The following is a 22342-nucleotide window of genomic DNA, read 5'->3' as shown; positions in this document are numbered from 1 at the left end:
TTAAAAGCAAGATGTAATTACTCTTTTAATCCTTATAATTTTATTAAATTTTTAATTAAATCTCTATATATTTTTTTAATTGAATCTCTACACTACTTTTAATTTTATAATTAGGTTCTTTTAATACCAAAAACGTTAAAATTAACAGAATATTTCTCTCAAAATATAGGCAGTCAAAAATCTAATTAAGATTTTAAGTATGAATACCTTTAATTTGTAAAGAAATATTCTGTTAACTTTAATATTTTTTACACTATAAATGACTTAATTATAAAATTAAAAGTAGTGTAGTATAGACCCAATTAAAAAAAATATTAAGACTTAATTGTAAATTTAATAAAACTATAAGGACCAGTAAAATAATTAAATCTAAAAGCAATGAATATTATTAAAATTGAGCAAGTGTGCTAAAATTGAAGGGAGAAACAAATTCAGGTCCAGCAGTGAAGAAAGCAAGGGCAGCAATGGAAGAAGCATATTCAGTTGGATGATACTGATCCCAAAACAAGAACACATCTCGGTTTTCACACACACTTGCTTGAGGGCTGCATTGCACTCCAATTGGACTTGGTGGTATTGTTAATGTCAGAGTTTCATTTCCACAGCATGCTGTTTTCACATCACTCAACCCTAATTTATAAACAAAATAAGGAGAGCCATTTTAATTAGCACAAATAAAAACTTAAATAATTTTTTTTATATATATTTAGTCTTTCACTTTTTAAAAATATACATTTCGATAAGTATTTTTAAACGGATAAATTAATCTCTAAAAATAGCGACAGTTTTAAGATTGAATAGTAGCAGTTTTAATTTAAATCGACGCAAAATGATTATTAATAAAACATAAACAATTCTAATATCCTAAAAACAGTTAGTGGCAATTTTAACAAACGGTTGGAATAATTGTTATAGAACAATATTTTGCTAGAAAATAATATTTTTTTAAAAAAAATAAAATTTAGGGTTTTCGAAATTTTTTATTATTGAAAAAAAATGTCAAGGAAATGCTTGATTTATGCTACTTATTTTGGTTAAAAGAAATAATTTTAAAAAGCTGGAAGCATTGATTTGCATATTTTCAAAAGTAGTCGAAAGGATCGATTATATTCCGATATTTTGAAGGTTTAAAAAATGATAAAAATTTGCATACGATTATTTTTATATTAGTTGAAAATCGTTAAATAATAATTTAATTAAATTTGTCAAATTATTTAACGATTTTTAAATATCAATTTTAAATTAAGACAACTATACGTAAGTTTTACCTTAAAAAATATAAAATGCAATTATTTTTATATAATGTTAATAATTAATTAACTTCTTTAATTTTCCATCCAAAACTTTCACATATCATTTTTCCTGTTTAAATTTAAAAAAAAAAAAAGAAGAGGTTATATAGCTTCTTACCAATAGGAGCAGGATCATCGATCATTGTAAGATTAGTAATGTCATAAGCATTTGCAACTGAGTACTTCAAATCAGAGCAATCTATTCTTAATTTTGAGACCATAGCATGCAGTGATGAGTGGAAGAATTGAGCAATTGCATTTATTCCATCCGAACAGTTTCCACCAAAAGTGCCACGCACTATTGGGACACAACCTATTGGAGGAACACTCACTATGCCAATTTTTCTAGCTCCATGGCTTATTAGATCCTGTATGTTATCAATAACAATCAAGCAAATTAATTAAAACAAACAAATAAATAAATAATTAAAGCCTTATTTCTAAATTTCAATTAGGGTAAATTATATTTACATCTTTTAAACTTATATTTTTAAAGGTTTAGTACATTATTAAAGTTCAATAATCTAGATTTAGATATACCAAAATATAAGTATACTAAAATTCTAATAATTGATATATCTCTTTCCTAATTATTTAAGATTTAATTATACATATATGATAATATAAAATAAATTAAATAAAGTACTATTTTTGCCATTAATATTTTGGATAATAGTTAAATAGTATTGATATTCTAAAATTATTTTTTTTTAATTTAAATTGATTAATATTTTTTTAATATACATTTTTTATTATGTGGATTAAGTTTTTGATATTATGTAATAAAATAAAACTACTTCTTCTAACAGTTTAAACTTATTAGAAGCAGAGATATGAATGAAGCAGAGATATAAATGGTTAAATTTTTAACACGTCATGTCAATTAGCATTATTCTAAACATTTTTTCATCATATTTAATTTATATTTTTAACTATTTTATTTTCATCCTATATATTTAGAAAATTTGTGAATGAATTTTTTTTCTTTATTAAATAATTTTGAAAAAGGAAAAAAGAAGAAAGAGGAGATGGAAACCTGGAGATGGGAGTGGTAAGTATCCATGAGATTGGACATGAATTGTGGCACAACCTCAGTGAAATTTGCTCCAGTCTCAGTAGCATTAATAAAGAACTCAAATATGTCATTGCTTCCCACACTTATAAGGAACATAGATTTGTTAATTCTTTTCTCTGCACCACTGCTTTCATTTAGATACTCTGAGATTTTACTGTAAACGCTTTTGAATTGTTTAATTTGCTCATGCATGGATACAACCTCTTGCTGTTTCATCAAAATAAATTTGAAATTTCAAGTTTATCACTATATAGTACTTTTTTTTTTCAAATGAAAATTTCAGGTGTAATTAACTTCATGTGAAGTTGATAGTTGAGAGCCGTTAGACGACAATTTAGTCAAACCTATTAAATCATTTAACGACTCTCAACTATCAACTTCACATAAAGTTAACTGTATCTGAATTTCCATCCACCGTAAAATTAAATAAGTTCCGGTCTCTATTATATACTAATAACAATTAAGATGGAACATGTGCAATTAAGATAATTTAAAATAATCTTTTTCTTTATGTTCCAACAAAATAATTTGTCATAGATCTATTTTAATTTTCTTTATATATTCTAAAAATTTGATGAGAACTCAAATTGATAGAAAGATTTAGGTAGTTAACCAATGCAAAATGTCTTAAACTCAAAATTAGTATATTATTATTCATGTTTCTCTCTATTTAATAAGTTAAATTTTTAAAAGAAATTATTCAGAACAGATATAAAAACTTATATGATAAAAAAATTTGAGTATATTCTTTATTTTACCACAAATTACCAAAAAAATAATGTCTCTTAAAAAAATGGAACCAAATTAAACAAGAGTAATGCTACATTATTACAATATATATATATATATATATATATATATTTATTTATTTAACCAACACTTAGTTAATACTCTATACTCTAAGTATTAAATTTTAAACCTGAAATTTTAATAATATAAAAATAAAGTATATATTAACTAAAAGTGTTAGCTAGCTAATATTGATAAAAAGAATTTATATCCCTAATATTTCTCACTAATAGGAACTTACATAGGGAAATTCTCCTGTATGTTTGAGAATCCCTGATCCACCTGAAGCAAAATTGACACCTTTAAGGATTTCTTTTTGAAAAATTTGTGTGTTATTCTTAAGATACAGATACGGCAGTGGACTCTCCTGGAACCCTAGTAATATCGCTGATCACCAAAAAGACATATTATATTAGTGTATTAATTAATTAATTCGCATATGTGCATGGAACAAAGAATAATTAATAATGCCTACTTAACAATGGTTTCATCAAAGAATTTAAACTTTATCTATCAATACAAAATTTTATATTATCGATTAATTAAAAGGAATGTAATAACAATAATGTGTTATGTATTGTCTATATATTATATGTACTTTTTTAGTTTAAAATAACCACAATTTCTTTTAACCTGTTTAAAAAATAGCAATGATCACAAATAATTAAACACATTTAGCAACAGTTTAAATCGTAGCAACATTTAGTGATGGTTGGGAAACACCTTAGAGTGTGGTGCTTTACCAAACATTACTAAATTCTTTAGCAACAGTTTAAAATCGTAGCAAAATTTATCTTAAACTGTTGCAATATATCATATTTCTATAGTGTATGATACATATGATTATGATGGTTATAATAATTATTATAAATATTTAATAACAGTTGAATTGTAACTAAAATTATAAAAAATAATATTCTGAAATTACTAGTAAAACTTAAAGAGTTAAAGAAAAAAATTATTAAATTATCGTAAATAATTACTCAAAATGATGATTTTAAGTAATGTTAATTCCAATGACACCACATTTTTAAAGTTAATACAAATGATTTTATACAAAATCTTAAGTTTACAATAATTAAGTTTTATTAAAGGAACTCAAAATATTTAAGAAAACCATATTTATCAAGATAGTAATTTCTCACATCTTAATCACATATTTTAATACATACATGTTATAAAAATGATAAAGAAAATAAAATAGAAAAAAAATAAAGCATATATAAAAATGATAAACTATATAGTATACATACCAAGGCGATCAGCAGTGTTTAAACCGTTGCTAAACCTGCCAGTTGGTTCTGAGTTCGGAAAATCAATTCCATAAAACTTCATATCTGCCCTTGATTTTGAATTTTTCAAGAAATTGTTGGTACCAACATCAAATGTTGAGTCCCCAAATATGTAAACTGCAGGCACTTGTGGCTCATTGTTGTAAGCCTCAGCCAATAATAATCTAGAGTGCCCAATTTCCATGGCTAGGTAGAGAATCAACATAACCATCAATCTCTTGGCCATAGTTGGAAAAATTAAATTAGGAATAGCAATGTGAAACTAATTAAGTGTATAGGTTGAGATGCATGCATAGTTATATATATAATGACAACAAGTGGACAAAATTACTAATTAAATTAAGGAAAAGTATAGGTAGACAATGAAAATACTAAACAATATGAACAATGGATATATCAGATGTTTATTTCACTAAGTGTGCGGATGATTATTCTAATATTAAAATTTAGGTAGATAATTTGGAGGTGTAGTGTGTTTTGATTTGATTGGTAGTTGTTTATATTGTTCAAAAAAAATTATTGGTTATCTAGATAATTTTTTTATCTTGATGAAATCACTGAAGTTTGAATCTTATTAGAAAAAATTTGACTAATTTAGTTTATTCAATAGAAGTTCATAACAAAAATACAACTATTTTAATAAATATTTTTTTCCTATTTTTATAATTCAAATATAAAACCTCTAATTAAAAAATTAAGATAAAATATTATTTTTGTCTAAAATGTTTGAGGACAAGAATAATTTAATGTGAACTAGAAAAGAAGATTATAATATCTTAAATATCTTATATATAAGTTTATTTTTATTTTTTATTTTTTAAATTTCTTTTTTCTAAAACTATCTTTTAAATTGATTTAAAATAGTAATATCAATAAAGGTTTAATAACTGCGATAATACTAAAGAGACAAGAAAAGTCAGAATTTATCTTATTTTTTGGCTAATTCTTTTTTATTACTAAATATTTCTGGAATAAGCATGTGTGTCACCGCTTCTATTAGTAATCTTTTTTATAGAACTAATAGTAAAGTAATATTGAATTACTGATTTTTTTAAAAAAATACATAAATAAAATAAAATAAAACGTTAATAAGAATATTAGTGATATTTAATTACTTTTTAAATATGACAAAAATAAACCTTACCCAAAATAAAGAAACTAAACACCTATTATTATATATGCATAAGATTTATGTTGGTTTAAATATATGGAAACTAGGAGACCATAGGATTTTATTTATTCTGATTATTACTAATTGCTAGCTGTAGTACAGATAGAGTCCCGTTTGCAGTTAGAATTTGATTGTAATTTAATTTGTAGTCATAAACACCAAGGAAAATGAAATGATACTTTGTATGTTAACTGGATATAGAATCATTAATTAGTTAATTAATTTTGTGACGGTGAATCCTAAATAATGATGAATGCAGTAACAAAATTCCTTGTTTTTTACAATATATAATTAGATTACACAGATTCTTTCGTGATGCTTCGGCCTTCGATTCTATACATACATGCATTCCTTGTTGAGTGCTGTATGATCAATAATCAAGACTCCATGTATGATTTATTTTAACTTTCTTTTAAGGTTTTGTCGTTGTTGTTTAAATCTATTATAATTCCAAATGCTCGTGCTGTGCTATAATTATTTTTAATATGGTGTTTATATAATATAATTGATTGTGATCGGAGCACTAACAACCAACCATTTACTACTAATAATAATAAGCTTATATTATATAGTACCACAATTGTTAAACTCTTTTTAGTTTTTTTTTAGTATATATCTTTTAACTCTACATGTATGTTAAGAATTAATTAATTATAAATCTGATTTTTTTTAAGAATTTATTACTGATAAATAAATTATTACATATATAATAAAGTTAAACCAACTTGGATTGGTTGAGTGACTAATCAACTTACTCGTCTGCTTAAGTAAGTGTTGGGGGTTCGAATTTCATCTCGTAAAAAAAAAAAAAAACTTCGGAATATATAATTACTTCATAGTCACAAGGAAAAAAATTGAAAAAAGAGAACCCTTAATTATTATATATTTAACATACAACAGTTTCGCTATAAAAAAGTTTTAATTTATGACGGTATTTAATCATCATAAAATGTGTTACAGCTATTAAAAAAATTACTGTAATCTAAGAAAATATTGTGACGGTTTTTGTCCAACAATTTGTAACGATTTTTTTGTATTGAGCTATTGATTTTGTAAATTAGGTATTTTTAGAGTCATGAATCTTAATTTTGGAGGTTTTTAAAACCTCTGCTAATTGAAATAATTAAAGTTGCCACTAATAAATTTTTAAAAATAGAAAAAACCTAATTCTACTCTAAGTTTATCTATAGAATTTTTTAAAAGAAAAGTATAGGGTACCAATATATTATTTGTCAACTTATTGCTAACAACAATTAATTATTATATTTTAAATACATGTATTAGGCACATTCATAAAAAAAATATATTTTTATTAGACACATCTACAAAGACACTTCTATTAAATATAGTTATAAATAAGAGTTGGTAGAAGTTGGCAAAAATATTATTGGTAACGTAGCGGGATTGTTACTAATATGCATGCATGGCTTATTTTGAATTGAAGCTGCAATCGTAAAGATGATAATTTATAATACAAATTAAAAAAATTGCACAAAAAACATATGCAAACGTGTGTGATTTATTATCGACTATTACAACAACAATATTTTGTCAATATCGGCAATTTCAAAATGTGATCGTCAGAATCTTCTTCTTGTTTATGACATCACAGGGTGGCCATTGGCCTTATATTCTTGCATTGTTTTTCCGTATTATTCATCTTCTTCTTTGTTTATTAAGAATTAATAACAATTTTAATTAAAAAAAAATCAATTTAGTATCTATTAAAAGTTTGTTGATTCAATAAAATTATTTAAAATAAATAGTTTGTTTGATAATTTTAACAAACATTTTCAATATCATTACCAAATACAATAGGATTTTTATCTAAGACAACTAAAGAATAAAAAAAAAAACCGTTGTCTTTATTACATGATAAAAAATGGTTCAATTCTAGGTGAAAATTCAGGTGCAGTCGACTTCACGTGAAGTTGATAGTTGAGAGCCGTTTGATGAAAATTTAGTCAAATTAGTCAAATCATCTAACGGCTCTTAGCCATCAACTTCACATTAAGTCGACTGCACCTGAGTTTCCACCTTAATTCTATTGCAACTTTTAGAGAACAAATTTTATTGTTGCCTTTTTAATACAATGGTTTCAAACTGTAATTGATTTGGCAACGATTTTACCCCATTATCTCTAATTATTCACGTCACGTGAAGATAATTAGAATAATTTTTTATGTGAAAATGATTTATAAAATGTGAACATATACACGTTATCAAACAGTTTAATTACACATGTCAAACTATTTAATAACAGTGCTTCATTAGTTATTATGATCTTCAAAACAAGATTATTACTCTAAACATTCTCATATTAGCACTTATATTAAATCCTTGCATTGGTACTGTAACGACTACTGGATGTGAGCACTTTTAACTGTGGTATATAGTATTTTTCTATGATGCACGGACACTGACACGGACACAGGACACACCGACACGCGAATTTTAAAATCTTACATGACACGGGAACACGTATATATATAAAATATAAAGTATTTTTTAGATAAATTGTAATGATATTTTGATATTTTATTGATATTAAAATATAAATTAAAATTTTTAATTATTTTTAATGTCTTATTTTAATTATATCAAGTATTTAAAATATTTTTTATTTTAATAAATAATAATATATATTATATCTAAATTTATTTTAAAAATATATGTTAAGAATAAGACTGGACACGCGGATACGTGAGAAGAATTTTTTTTATTTTTTATTAAGACACGGTTGGACACAGCAAACACGCGTATCGGACGAGTGTCGGTGAGTGTCGTGTCCGAAATGTGTGACACGCGAACACAATAACTCAGCGAAGTGTCCGTGTTTCATAGGTATTTTCAATTGGTTCATAAGATTTAAATAAAAAAAATAATAAATACCAATTAAGTCACATGAACTAATTTCTGTCATTATATTGACTATAATTAAAAAAGTGTTTACTTCAATTAGTTGTTAATATGCATTTTAAGCGCCATAACAAGCGCTTTGTGCTTAATTGCCAACCTTAACTTAGGTTGCATACAAAAATTATTAAATTGAAATTCAAGGTCCAAAAGAAATTTTAGAAAATTCAAAAAAGTCCAAACACATATTTTTCGAATTTCAAATAACAACCACATAAATCAAGATGGATTAAAATATTGCATTGAAATTATATAACTCGATATCAAACAAGCGTTTCATAGTTTGTCAAAGACTTTCCACCAATTTTTTTCTTTTTCTCGATAATTAGATCAACAAATTTTGACTCTAAAATAGGAGGAAAAAGAGAAATAATAAAAAGAATAACCCCAAAAGAATCAAATTAAAGAAAATAAATTAAGTCTTTTAGGATACATATTACATTATTCTAATTTTCTACCCCTCATATATTTGATTGTTAATTTTTTTTCTACCCGGGTGGAAACTCAGGTGAAGTCGACTTCACTGAAGTTGATACCTGAGAGCCATTAGATGATTTGACTGATTTGACTAAATTTTCATCTAACGACTCTCAGATATCAACTTAACAGGAAGTCGACTTCATCTGAGTTTTCACCTTTTTTTTTTCTACCCGTCATATCTTTGATTGTTATTTTTCATTTATTGAAAATCCTATTAAAGCATGTAGGATATATGACTTATGAGAATCATAAAGTTTGAACCAATGTACTTAAATTGAAGGGTGACGCAAATTCAGATCCGCCATTAAAAAGATCATTGGCAGCAAGCTGAGAGCCATATTCAGTTGGATGGTGCCTATCCCAGAACAAGAATTTGTGGCGGAATTCGCATACTGTCGCATTTGGGCTACATGGGGTTCCACTAGTGAGAGTTTGATTTCCGCAGCAAGCAGTTGCTACGTCACTCAGACCTTCATTAAATATATAATCAAATCTCTTAGAAATATAAGCATTTACGTATGTTTTCGTATAAACTTAAATTTTTAAGAAGAGTGATTTTATGACAAAATTTATTATTAATTTTTGCCAAGAAATTAACACAACTTGTTTTAATTTGTGCAATCTATCATGGTGAACAACTTACCATAAAAGTTATAACCTTCGATTATTATACTTAATTAAAGAAAATAAGTGTAGTATTAATAGAAATTTATATTATTTTCAAAAAAGGATTTTGCTAGCAATATATATCGTTGTATTTCTTAAGGTCTCTAACATATATATATAAAAAAAATATATTTGAAAACTTAGGATGTATTTAATTTGCGTTTTTATTTCTAGTATTTTTTATTTTTATAATTTTGTAAAGAAAAAAACTAAGAGATAAAAATAAAAAATATATTATTTTTTTTTACAAAATTTTAGAAACAAGACACAGTAAAAATGAAAATGCATCTTAAATATTTAAGATTTCCATATATGCTCTGTATTTTAAATTAAAATAATTATTCAAAATTTAAAAAGTTAATAACTTAAGATAATTATTGTCCTTTTTTCCAATAACACTCTTAATTTAATTGTGATAATTGAGTACAAATTACTTATACATATATATGTAAATTTATTTAAGTGTAATTTACTGTATTTTATACGTTATAAACATTATTCAAAATTCATTTATTACTTTCTTTTTTAATATGTGCTTACTTACAATTTTTTTGAAATAGGTAGAATAATTATAATAAACTTTGAAACTTTAATTTCCATTATAACAATAATCTTAGCAAATTCCCTGACACATAAAACCCTTGAAACAAAGGTAATTTTGTCAGCCCAAAACTTTGTACCGACATTATTAATTGTATTCCAATTCCCCCATTCATAATTTGTAAAGAATTAAAAAAATAAATAAATTCACTATTTATATTGAATTAGCTAGAAGCAGATGCATGTTTACCAAGTGATGCAGGATTGTTTATCATTCCAGTGGTAATTGAATATGTGTTTCCAAAGGAAAACTTAAATTCAGGAAACTTTGATGAGTTCAAATCTAGCAGCATATAATACAATCCATAGTTGAAGAGTTCAGCAACAGCATTGATTTCATTCGAAGAGTTTCCACCATAACTTCCACGCACGTCTGGGACAGAACCAAGAGGAGCAAGACCTAGTATGCCAAATTTTCTGGCTCCGAGACTTATTAAATTCTGTATTAATCAAAGTAAAAGCTAGTTAGTTCGTATAAATAATTTGTAATTTTAGTTTTTAATATTGATAGTGATTTATGAAGGAAAAAGAATTAAAAGAGAATAATAAAATAAAATCTTCACCACTCTAAAAAGATTGTTAAACAATTGTTATATATTAAAATAAATAGAACTGTTGATACTTGATAGTATTATTCAATTCCTAATTAAAAATATCTCCGAGAGAGGGGAGCGAAAACTAAACTATAATAAAAATTATTTTAGTGATCATTTATTTTATTATTAGCGGCAATAAAATAGTCGTTAATATATTTATCGACAATTAGATCTTAGCTATTTTATATTTTGTCGCTAAAAGGTTTTAGCAGTAATTGTATAATTGTATAAAAAACCTTTTTAATAACCGTAAAAATATATAATTGTCATTGTAATATATAATAATAATGACAAATATATAATTGCTGCAAAAATATATGTTAAATAAGACATATAGTGACCATTATATTGTTGTCACTAAAAATTATTTTTGTTGTAGTTCCAATACATTCTTTTGCGATATCACTTCTTTTACAAACTTAAATTAATAGAAAAAAATACATAAATAATTATATTTTTAATACACTCCTTATACAAAAATTTTTGTTGAATTTACATGAGTTTTTTTTTTTTTTTTTTTTTGCAGATTTTCGTTTTTTTTTTATATTGATTTTTTTTGTCAATATTACTAAACTACTTTATATAGTTTAACTTTTTTTAAAAAGTAATTTAATAATATAATATTAGAATTTTTATAACCTACAAATCTAAAGTAGTGACGCCATTATTACCAATCCTTCCGAGTAATGAAAAGTACTAGAGGTGTCAATTTGACCCTAAGCTTCAAGGATGGTCTTTGAACCCGTAAAGACCTTATCTTCTAGGGGCCAAATTAGCCCTATCTCCTTGATAACTTCTTAAATTTGGTGTTGGAAGTCCATTTGGTTCGAAATTGTGTAACAAACTAATAATTGAACTCATTTGTTGAAAAATAAAAATTCTTGATTAGAATTTTAAATATTAGTACAAAGAGAATGATTTTGAGAGTTAAGGTGGTGTCGAAAATTGTCGGTCTACCATGGGGCGATGCAACAAAGCTGTCAAACAGGGTTCACAGACGACTAGCTAGTTGGATTGCGTTTGATTTTGAGAACAGAATAAGATAAGACACTGAGAACAAGATACAAATGAATGAGACACAAAAATTAGTGTTCTTGTATATTTTGTTTGGTAATTAAACTAGAATAAATTATGAAAATCTCATTTATTCTCTTTTTTTTTTTCATTCGAAAATTTTGGGAAAAAAATATAATAATAAAAAAAATATAATTATAAAAAATTAACAAGAATAATGAAAGAAAAAAATAATAAATAAGTTGTGTCTCTTGTTAGTCTCTCTGTGTTATTTTTGTTAGGATAGACACAAAGTACATTAATTCAGTGTCTTCGTACATAATATCTCTGTCCATATTTTATCTGTCAAATATAATTTTATGTTTCTATATTTCTATCTCAATGTGCCGTACCTATAAACAAACACAGCCTTACAGATCTTGCAGATCTTAGAGAGTTTTATATAGACATATACATAAAGAAAGGTTTTCTTTAGTTGAAAAAATTTTATATCGAGATTTAGAATAGTTCAAAAAAGAGGAAAAGATATTTCACTATGTTACAATACGTACGACATGGATCTATAAATTAATTAACGAGACTTATATATTTGTCTTTATTTTTGTTATCTAAGATTCATTGTAATCGAAATATATACTCACTTTTAGCCTATAATTATTCAGCATAGTAAAAAATTTTTTTTTTTCACTTTTAGAGCTAAATCTAACGTGTCTCTAATACTTATTATATGTGCCGTTTGATGTCTTTCATGAATAAACATTTATCTTTTTTGTAATAAAAAGACAAATAAATAAATAAATAAATAAGGAAAGTATGTAATGAGAATGAAAGAAGACCGTGAGATGAGCTTGGTAGCTAGCGATCAAGTCCGGCAAGAATTGTTGCAGTTGTTGGATGAGGCTGCTGGAGTTGCTTACATTGAACATCAAGAATTCATTTATGTCGTTGCTTCCCACACTTATAAGGATTAGGGATTTGTTGATTATACCTTTTGCGGCACTTTCGTTTAGATACCGTGTCATATTGTCCCCAACACTTGAGAATTGTTGAATTTGTTCTTCCATGGATATAACCCTCCCCTGCATGTTTCCATTTATATATTCATATTTAGCGATCGAAAAATATTATTCATACACCAAATACTTTTGACACTTGTATAAAATAAAATATGTTACTAATTAATTGTGTATTTAAACTATTTTTGATTAATAAAACAAAAAATATGTATGTTTAGTTATTAAGGAAATACTGATATCAAAACCGTATTTATTATAAAGGGTGTAGATATAATGAAATTGTTGGTGTTCTAATACAGATTAATTTTTATATAACTTTATTTTCATAGTATTACTTATTTGTTTACACAATATTCATTTTTTATAGATCCATGAAATGATAGTATTTGTTATTACGTGAAAAACCACTATATGTGTAATGTAAATTCGTAATTTAACATGCATCCAACTTTATTAGTGTTAATGTATCACGTTTAAGGTTTAGGGTTTAGAGTTCATCGTATAAATAAGTGATATTTTAGTAGGACAAATCTGTCATCACGTGCTATGTAGCATTAGCATGATACTAACTTGCATCTATAGATGTATAACCATGTGATTAGTCAATATCACATGTTATTTATACGGTGAATTTTAGTATAATTATGTTCTGATTATTAAGATGATTATGTAAGTATTTTAGTATAATACGTTTTGAAATATCATAATTATTGTAATCACCGTAATATAATCATACTAAAAAATGACTTTATAAAGCACTCATCAACCATCACATTCACATAATGCACGTATACACACACATGTATATTGAATTTTATGGGGATTATGATGTTTATGATGGTTATAAAATTTTGATAACACCTCAAAAATATAACTAAATTAAGATCTATTTTTTATTATTTGTTAATCAACCAATTATAAAGGTCAAACTACCAATGTTCAAATAACCAATATTAGTGAACCGTATTAACATTATATCTAAGTCGTGTTTGAAGTGTAAATGAACTTGAGAAAAAAGATATCTTGTTAAATAATGTGTGTATAGTACTTCAGATAGCATGTCATATTTTATTTAACATGACACATTGACAAAATATTAAACTTTTATTGTTGAGTTATATATATACGAAATTAGAGTGAATACCCCACACGACCCCTGACAATTAACTCGAAAGGACAGCGAGGCTCCCAAGAAAAAAAAAACACCAAATCCGGCCCCTAATATTTTTTTTAGGACTGATTAGCCCTTGTGCAAAAAAAAAATAACATTGACTTTTTTTGACACAGAAGCCTCATTGTCCTTTCGAAGTAATTGTTAGGAACTGAGTTGGGTTTTTTTTTTTTTGTCAAGAACCTTGTTGTCTTTTGAGGTCATTGTTAGGGGCTATTTTGGATTTTTCTCTACGAAGTTAACTACTTACCTAATGCAACCTATTAAGGAATTAAATTGTCCAAGTTAAACGGAGGGAGATAGAGAGATATATACAAAGCGTTGTTTTCCAGTGTGGTGGAGAATCCCTGCTCCTCCTCCAGCAAAATTGACTCCCTTAAGGATTTGGGTGTTGAAATCTTCTGTATCATTTTGTACAAGATACAGAAATGGCGGTGGACTCTCCTTGAATCCTAGTAATTGCACTGACCAATTGACCCAAAAAACAAACACTATTATAGATTAATTAATTAATTAGAATAACATATATATTATTATTATGATCCATCTATATATCATATCATGCATTAAAATATTAATGATTGAATTGCACTACAAGGGAAGAGCCAAATAGCAACGATTTATTTAGAAATTGTAGGCAAAATTGATCATCAACGGTTTGTCAACCATCGTCTTTTAGGACGTGAGAATTAATTTTTATAGCAATTTTTAGTAACAGCTGGTATAATCATACTAATTTAGTATATCGTGTCAGATTATCCATTAAATTATCTAACTCAATATTATTGGTTTCATTGGAATTGAATAATCACTACAACAAAAACAGTGGATGCATGATGGTAATTATATACATATGTATGCAGCTGTTGTTCCCTGGTCTTTCTTTGGCGGCTTATAACCGCCACAATATGAAGAGTTAATATTCAATAAACATTTAAAAAAAGTTGCAGCTTTTGAACTGTTGTGATTTTACTTTGTAGTTTTAAATATGAAAGCAAATTACAATGTAAGTATAACGCAAATTAAAGAGTATATATGTAATATAATTTAGCTTGAATAATTATAAAATTATTTTTAATTAGTGTTAATTAATACACAAATTAATGTTATTCAAACAACTTAAATAATGATAATAAACTAGCATGATTATTCTTAATAATAATAATAATAATAATAAGTTTATTACCAATGCAATCAGCAGTGTTATAACCATTGCTAAACCTTCCAGTAGGCTTGGAGTGAGAAGGAGAATAATCAATCCCATAAAATGGCATATCAGCCTTTGACTTTGTATCATTCAAGAAATTGTTGGTACCAACATCAAAAGTTGAGTCCCCAAATATGTAAACTGCAGGCACTGCTGGATCTCTATACCCCATGGATAGTAGATTCATGGCTTCATCAGCAGCTAGGAAAATAATAATAATTAACATATTCTTCATTATTCTTCTCATGATGGCCATATATATAAAACTTTAATTTTGAAAATGTATATGTATGTATATATATGCTTTATGATATGTTTATGTGATTGTAAATTAATGGATAGGTTTGGTAATTCGGCTCCGAAATATAATAACTATGATTTGGACAAACATGCAAGTTACGTCACCACTGGCTTTTAGTGCGAACATTTCTAGCTGTAATATAAATATTCCAAAGTAATCCATTTGGTTGGTGCTTCAATTTTTTGTGTTATTGTTTTTTTTTTTATTCATTCGTTCATTCATGAATTTAAATAATTTAATTACTAATAATGTGAAGAGCAATGTTATATATCTAACAAATATTATTATTACAAGAATTCTGTACATAAAAAGTATATAGTTTATATTTATATTTGTCAAAATTTGGTATACACGAATTAATACAGTTTGTATTTATATTTTTTAGAGTTTGTACACATAAATTAATAAAATTTATTTATTAAAGATAATTTAATATTTATAGTGATTAAATAATAATAAAAATATAAAAAATTACTGGTTTCAAAAGATTTTTTAATGCAAATCTAATAAAAATTATGCTAGCTAAAATATATTTATATTATATTATGTATATTTTATATACAAATTTAATTTAATTAAGTGAGGAGTGTTAGGGCCAGTAATTTTTGTATTTTGTAACTATCAATTGGCCATCAAAAGTGTTTTTAATGGTGTGAGATTAAATCTAATAGTATGAAATCATTCAATTTTCTTTTAGGGCCCAGCTACACATACAAGTATCCAAGCTTCCAAGTTGGCCCAGCCCAAATCGAAGACACGCGCATAAGGAAGCATAACATGGCGCGTCAAAATCACGCGCTCAACACAAACGGTTCGTATGGCAGACTCTTCCACTTCCTCCACTTCTTCCACTTCTCAAAACGCTTCGAAACCAAGGAAACGCTCCCAATTTCGAGCAAAAATCAAAGTTCAAAAAATAGAAATCGTTGTTCGAAACCTCCATCAAAACAACATCAAACTCTACGTGAAGAATCTGAAGAGAAAACGAAGCAAATACACTCAACGTAAGTTCATCAAGAAAACCTCCCAATTTTAGTTTTCTTCTACGTCGTTCTTCTCTAGGGTTTACTGTGCTATTATTCTTGCTTCTTTGTCACACTGTTCTAAGTTCTACGTCATTCTTCTAAGTTTTACGTCGTTCTACATTCTTGTTCTAAGTTCTCTTGCTACTGTTGTTGATTTTTGGGGCTTTATTCCGTAGATTGGGGGTTGTATACTGTTTGAACTTGTAATGTGACTTGATATTGATGCATGTTTGAGTGATATCTCACTGATATATATGAATGTATCTGAATAATTTCAATGGGTGTATCTCACTGTTATCAATGGGTGTATCTGATTCTTACATATGGGTGTATCTTACTCTTATCAATGGGTGTATCTGACTCATATATGCGTGTATCTTACTGATATCTGAATTAATTTGATATTGAAGCATGTTTGAGTGATAACTGACTGATATATATGGATTTATATGAATAATATCTATGGGTGTATCTCCCTGTTAACAATGAGTGTATCGGATTCTTACATATGGGTGTATCTTACTGTTATTAGACCTTGTAATGTTGCTTGATATTGAAACATGTTTGACTGATATCTGACTGATATATATGAATGTATCTGAATAATTTCAATGGGTGTATCTCACTGTTATCAATGGGTGTATCTGATTCTTACATATGGGTGTATCTTACTGTTACTAATGGGAGTATATTTGTGTGTATTTTTTGTTTCAGACAAAATGGCAGCAAGAAACCAAACGAAAGACCTTAAGTGTGCCACACATCTCCTGAGTGATAAGTTCAGAAACATGGCTGAGGAGAAGAAGGCAATTGTCAGGGATCTCGGATTTGGTGGGTTGATGCACGTCCCACCTCTAAGGGTGGATCACCAACTCTTAAGGGAACTGGCAAACAACTTCAAACTTGGGGAGAACAAACTGAAGACAGGATATGGTTCTTTCCAAATAACACCAAAGACAATAGGTGATGCGCTTGGCATCAATGCAACAGGTAACTAGCTCAAAATTATAGGTGTATATTAAGTTCATGCTTGGGTGTATTTAAGGTTGATGCTTGGGTGTTTTTGAACCGATTTTGATACTTTGTTGTTTTCTTTTTTGTAGGAAATCTGTTTCCTGAGAAAGTTGAGTATAAGCAACTTTATAAGCAACTTTCTGATGATGACAAAATAATTTATAGAAGATTCCAGGGTAAGACCCTCAAAAGTCTTACCGATGAAATGATGGAAATCGGCGTTGGCAGCGAAGAGGAACGCCTGATGTTCAAGAGGATATTCATCCTCTACATACAGATGGCGTTCCTTTTGCCAACGACGATAAACAAAATATCGCCCGTGCACCTCGCCCCAATTTTTAAGATGGACGGCATATCGGAGAGAAACTGGGGGGCGCATGTTTTGACCTTCTTGATCAAAGGCATCACAGACTACCAGGATAAGAAGAAGAAGGCAATTGATGGCTGCCTCTTTGCCCTCATGATAATATACTTTCATCTTTCTGAAAACAAAGGCAAGAAGAGGGCCGAAAGACCACCAAAGCCTTGGATTGCCAACTGGACTAAGGAGAAGTTGGTGGAAAGAATGACTGCAGAAAAAGAAGAAACTTTGGTAAGTAAACATAATATGTTGCTTGTATTTTATTTACCTGAATGCTGCTAGCTAAAATATCTCATGTTTCAGGGGATTGTGAAGATGGCGGAGACAAGAGCAAGAGAAAAAATGAAAGAAAAAGAAAAAAAAGAAAAAACACAAGAAATCAAAAAAACAAAAAAAAGGAAGGCGAGTCCAACATCGTCTTCGGAGACAGAAACAGCTACTGACAGTGACACTACTACCTCTGAGTCTGAGAGTCAACAAGACTCGGAGGATTCAGCAAGAAAACACCCCATCAAAAAGGGGAAAAAGTAAGTACCATACTTGGGTGTAATTTCTTTTTCGAGTTGGGTGTATCTTGTTGATCACGTTGGGTGTATTTTATTATGTTCTAAATAATCACTGTTTGCCTTCCAGAATGGACTCCAGAAAAAGAAAGCAGAGGCAAGAGGAGCCAGATTCTGATTCAGAATCTGAATCTGAACAAAGTGATGAGTAATGTCCTGAAATTATTACTCCTTTCTTTTGGCTTCATTATAAAGATTTCGTGTATTAACTGAAGTGTCTGTTATTAACTTATAGGAGTGAAGAATCATCACCTGCAGAGAAGGAGAAGGAAAAGAAAAAAACAAAAACAACACCAAAAAAGTAAGCACTTCTTTGCATAATATTCTGTGATAAAATTAATTTTTTATTTCTGATTGGTACTCTTTTTTTTCCACCCAGAACACAACCAAAAAAGAAAAAAGTTCTCGTGGAGGATTCACCTCCTAAAGAAGACCAATACTTTGACGGGTACAGTACCTCGTAAGCTATATTACCGTCTATCGTCGTAATTATTTTTGTTAACATCTTCCTTTATGAATGTAGTGAGACATATGAAATATCAAGTGATGAACTGGATGAATGGCTAGGGCAAAACGTTGATAAATCTGCTGCAGAGGGGTATGTCTTGATGGGCTGTCTATTTCATATTTTTTTGTGTTTTGCATGCTAATAATTGTTTCTTGTTTTGCAGGGAGAACCAACCTGACCTGCGATCGACAGAAGGTCGCTATGTGTCGTCTGAAACGTAAGAAGCTTTATTATTTAATAAAATCTTGTTATCATGAATTGGGTGTGTCTTGTGGTACCATTTGGGTGTATTGAGTGGATCAAGTTGGGTGTATGTTGTCTAATAAGTTGGAATATTAACTTTGTTGTGTTGCTTGGATCAAATCTGTCTTAGAATACCGGCTGTGAACTTGGGAACTGATGCTCCTTCCTCTCAAGGAAACACAGAACAGAGTAGTGTAAACCAGCCGTCACAGAGCATGTAATTTCTCTTTCAAATCACCGTTACTTTTGTTCTTCTATTACCCTTCTACTTCTAATTCTGTATATATTTTTTTTTAGAAAAAAAAGCCCTTTATTATTTTATTCAAGAAAAAAAAGGCAGGAAAAAAAAGCAAAAACTGCAAGTATGTAAGTTCTCAAAAAAACAAAGCCTGTCTTATTTTTGAATTGTTCGGGTGTATTTCTTGAATTTCTTTGGGTGTATTTTAGGTTGAGTCCGTCTGATTCGAATATGATGGTTGTGAGGGAACAGACACCGTCCGAAGCGCTTGCAATGTGAGTTTTACAATAATATTCAACCTTATAACCTTATTATTTTCAAAGGCGTTGTTAACCTTTCATTTTTCTTCTTGTTTAGAGTCCCGATTCAGGTTTTTGTGCCGGCATCCCAAACAACCACAGAGACAGATTTTGAACCAACCCCTATGCTACAGATTGAAGGGACTACAGAAACGTAAGAAATAGTATTGAGTGTATATTTGTTTGGAGTTTGGGTGTATATTAGCTAACAGTTTGGGTGTATATTGTTCCTGATTAGTTTCTTTTACGCCGTGATTAATTTTTTGTAACTGTGCAGCACTCCTGAAACCCCCAAACAACTTCAAGAGACCACACCCACGGTTCCCCCAGCTCCAACTAAAGTGTAAGTTCATCAGACTAAAATCAATCTTTGCTTATCATCTGTATATTCTTATTCTTATTCTTATTCTTATACATGATGACGCAGTCATCCAGACGCAGAAGACGCTGCTGCCCTGTTGATGATGGCACGGACAGCTTCCTATGTTCCGAAAACAGATCCAGGGGTGCCATCATTCAGCCTTGGATTGACTGATTCAAGCCAGGAGGGGGCGTCAACGCAGGAGACAGAAATGGAAAAATCTCCAGAAGCTGCGAATTTGATAGAACAATTGGACAGTTTGGTCCAAAGAATAGCAAGCAGCGCGACGAAGGGAAAAAACACAAGTCCACAAATTCAGAGGGAGACTGGGGGAGAAAGTTCTGCAAAGTTTGAAACTCCTCGGGGATTATATCAGATTACGGATGATATGAAACAAAAGTGCTACATCTGGGGGACGAGACTGAAGGAAGATGCAGATGGCAATACTAACGAGTATGAGGAGATGTGCACTCTGATTGGCCAAGGAGAATACATTTTGATGAGAATGCACCTTGCTTCCCTCCAGGCAAAAAGTGATATAGAATCTCAGGTAATATTAGAATAAGATTACTGTTTTTACACCAAAGTCAATTACAATGCTTATTAATGTAAAATTGATTTCGGCATATATTTCTAGATTGTATCTGCCGTCTGCCTCATCCTCAACAACAAAAATGAAAAGAGATTTCAAGAACAAATATACTGTCTCCCCCCCGATATTGTGGTAAGTCTTACTTCTACGATCTTCGGGTGTATTTTCTGTATTGATTTGGGTGTATTTGTCACGTTCCATTGGGTGTAAGTTTAGTGTTTCATTTCTCGTTTCCCATTCTTGCAGTGCATGGCGCTTTCGGATCACCCAAACGGGGAATTCGTATCACCAAAAACGAAAAAGGAATTCAGGGTGGAAGCCTACCCGAGTTTCATTCCCTTCATAGATAGAAAAAAATTGACTTCGCACCCATATGTAAGTTTTCGTTTGCTAAATTTGTTACTACGCTTATTTACTTATTTGCAAAATAAAATAACACACTGTTCATGTGTGGGAATCCTTCAGATTTTTGCCCCTGTCTGCTACGCCGGGCATTGGTGGTTATGGCTGATAAATACAAGAAAGCGGAAATGTCAAATACTTGACCCGCTACACAAAATAGCTCCCACTGATGAGAGAAAGACCATTAATAAATTCACTGTAAGTTGCCTCTGTCTTCTTTACTTTAATAGATAGGTCTATTTCGTTAGTTGTGATGGGTGTATATTGTCCATTCAGTTGGGTGTATCTTGTCCATTCATTCGGGTGTATTACTGATTTGTTTTCGTATTTAAGGGATACGTATTTTCAAGATTGATAACATATGCCGGCGGGAAACCTCTTCAGAAAGGGGAGAGGGAGAAGGAAATTAAATCACCATATGTTAAAATATCAGGCCAAAAAACAAGGTATAAATTTGTGAGTCTGAACATTAAACTTTTGTAAATGAGATTTGTAATTTATATTCTTTGTTTTCAGCTATGACTGCGCTGTGTACGTTATGAAATGGATGGAGATAATTGAGCCAGAAAACATCAAAAAGGGGAAGTATCAATGGGATAATTGGCCACAGGTAACTGTCTTTAAAACCATATAACTCTGTATTACTTTACTGAATTAATATTGCTGTTTAAACAGAATATACTTTTTTATTGTAGGAGGAGGTGGACCACTATAGAGTGGAATACGCATCCCGTATACTATTCAGTGAGATGAATACACAGAGAGATCAGGCAATTAGAGAGAGTAGTGCTATAAGGCTGTCGAAGCCATCCTCTATATTATTAAGTCCATTTTGTCAGATTAATTCTACTGATATAGAAAGTGGGTAGTTTGTAAATTGAACAAATGATGTAAATATTTGCCATTTATCAACAACTTCTATTCCATGTATATTTTTTCCCATTTATCAACAACTTCTATTCCATGTTAAATTATCTGTGCTGGTAAACTGTCTGTGATGTATTCAAAAGCTGTATTACAGGTGGTAAAATATGAAGGAAAAAATCAAGGCATATATAAACACAAACTATAAACTGCTACACCCAACGCAAGTCTAATAATACACCCAATGTTGTATAAAAATATACACCCAAACTGTCTGCACCGTATT

The 22342-nt window shown here is 29.0% G+C and overlaps 3 protein-coding genes across 4 annotated transcripts; 1 reads left to right on the top strand and 2 right to left on the bottom strand.

The window, feature by feature from the left end:
- Positions 1-302: 302 nt before the first annotated feature.
- Positions 303-4699, bottom strand: LOC112736068 (GDSL esterase/lipase At5g33370-like). The gene is made up of 5 exons (XM_025785424.2): positions 4410-4699; positions 3398-3543; positions 2329-2574; positions 1411-1660; positions 303-630 (listed from the first exon to the last, which is right to left on the bottom strand). Exons 1-5 carry the CDS (start codon positions 4672-4674, stop codon positions 389-391), a joined length of 1149 nt encoding a protein of 382 aa, XP_025641209.1. The 5' UTR covers positions 4675-4699; the 3' UTR covers positions 303-388.
- A 4562-nt stretch (positions 4700-9261) lies between these two features.
- LOC112736061 (GDSL esterase/lipase At5g37690-like) lies at positions 9262-15457 on the bottom strand. The gene is made up of 4 exons (XM_029291651.1): positions 15265-15457; positions 14394-14542; positions 10472-10721; positions 9262-9485 (listed from the first exon to the last, which is right to left on the bottom strand). Exons 1-4 carry the CDS (start codon positions 15455-15457, stop codon positions 9262-9264), a joined length of 816 nt encoding a protein of 271 aa, XP_029147484.1.
- An 830-nt stretch (positions 15458-16287) lies between these two features.
- Positions 16288-22122, top strand: LOC112735678 (uncharacterized). Of its 2 annotated transcripts, XM_072210972.1 has the most exons (21): positions 16288-16590; positions 17326-17601; positions 17715-18217; positions 18290-18513; positions 18620-18697; positions 18785-18850; positions 18929-18997; positions 19073-19147; positions 19221-19274; positions 19431-19517; positions 19598-19666; positions 19748-19813; positions 19896-19991; positions 20115-20180; positions 20265-20748; positions 20836-20922; positions 21037-21165; positions 21256-21390; positions 21526-21638; positions 21709-21802; positions 21888-22122. In XM_072210972.1, the coding sequence occupies exons 1-21, from the start codon at positions 16404-16406 to the stop codon at positions 22059-22061; spliced, it is 3132 nt and encodes a 1043-aa protein (XP_072067073.1). In that variant the 5' UTR covers positions 16288-16403; the 3' UTR covers positions 22062-22122. The 2 variants fall into 2 exon arrangements, with proteins under 2 accessions (XP_072067073.1, XP_025640987.2); XM_025785202.3 differs by lacking the exon at positions 19598-19666.
- The last annotated feature ends 220 nt before the right edge of the window (positions 22123-22342 follow it).

The sequence above is a fragment of the Arachis hypogaea genome, chromosome 13, assembly GCF_003086295.3.
Source record: "Arachis hypogaea cultivar Tifrunner chromosome 13, arahy.Tifrunner.gnm2.J5K5, whole genome shotgun sequence".
Lineage (NCBI taxonomy): Eukaryota > Viridiplantae > Streptophyta > Magnoliopsida > Fabales > Fabaceae > Arachis > Arachis hypogaea.
This window is presented reverse-complemented; position numbering and strand designations above follow the sequence as displayed.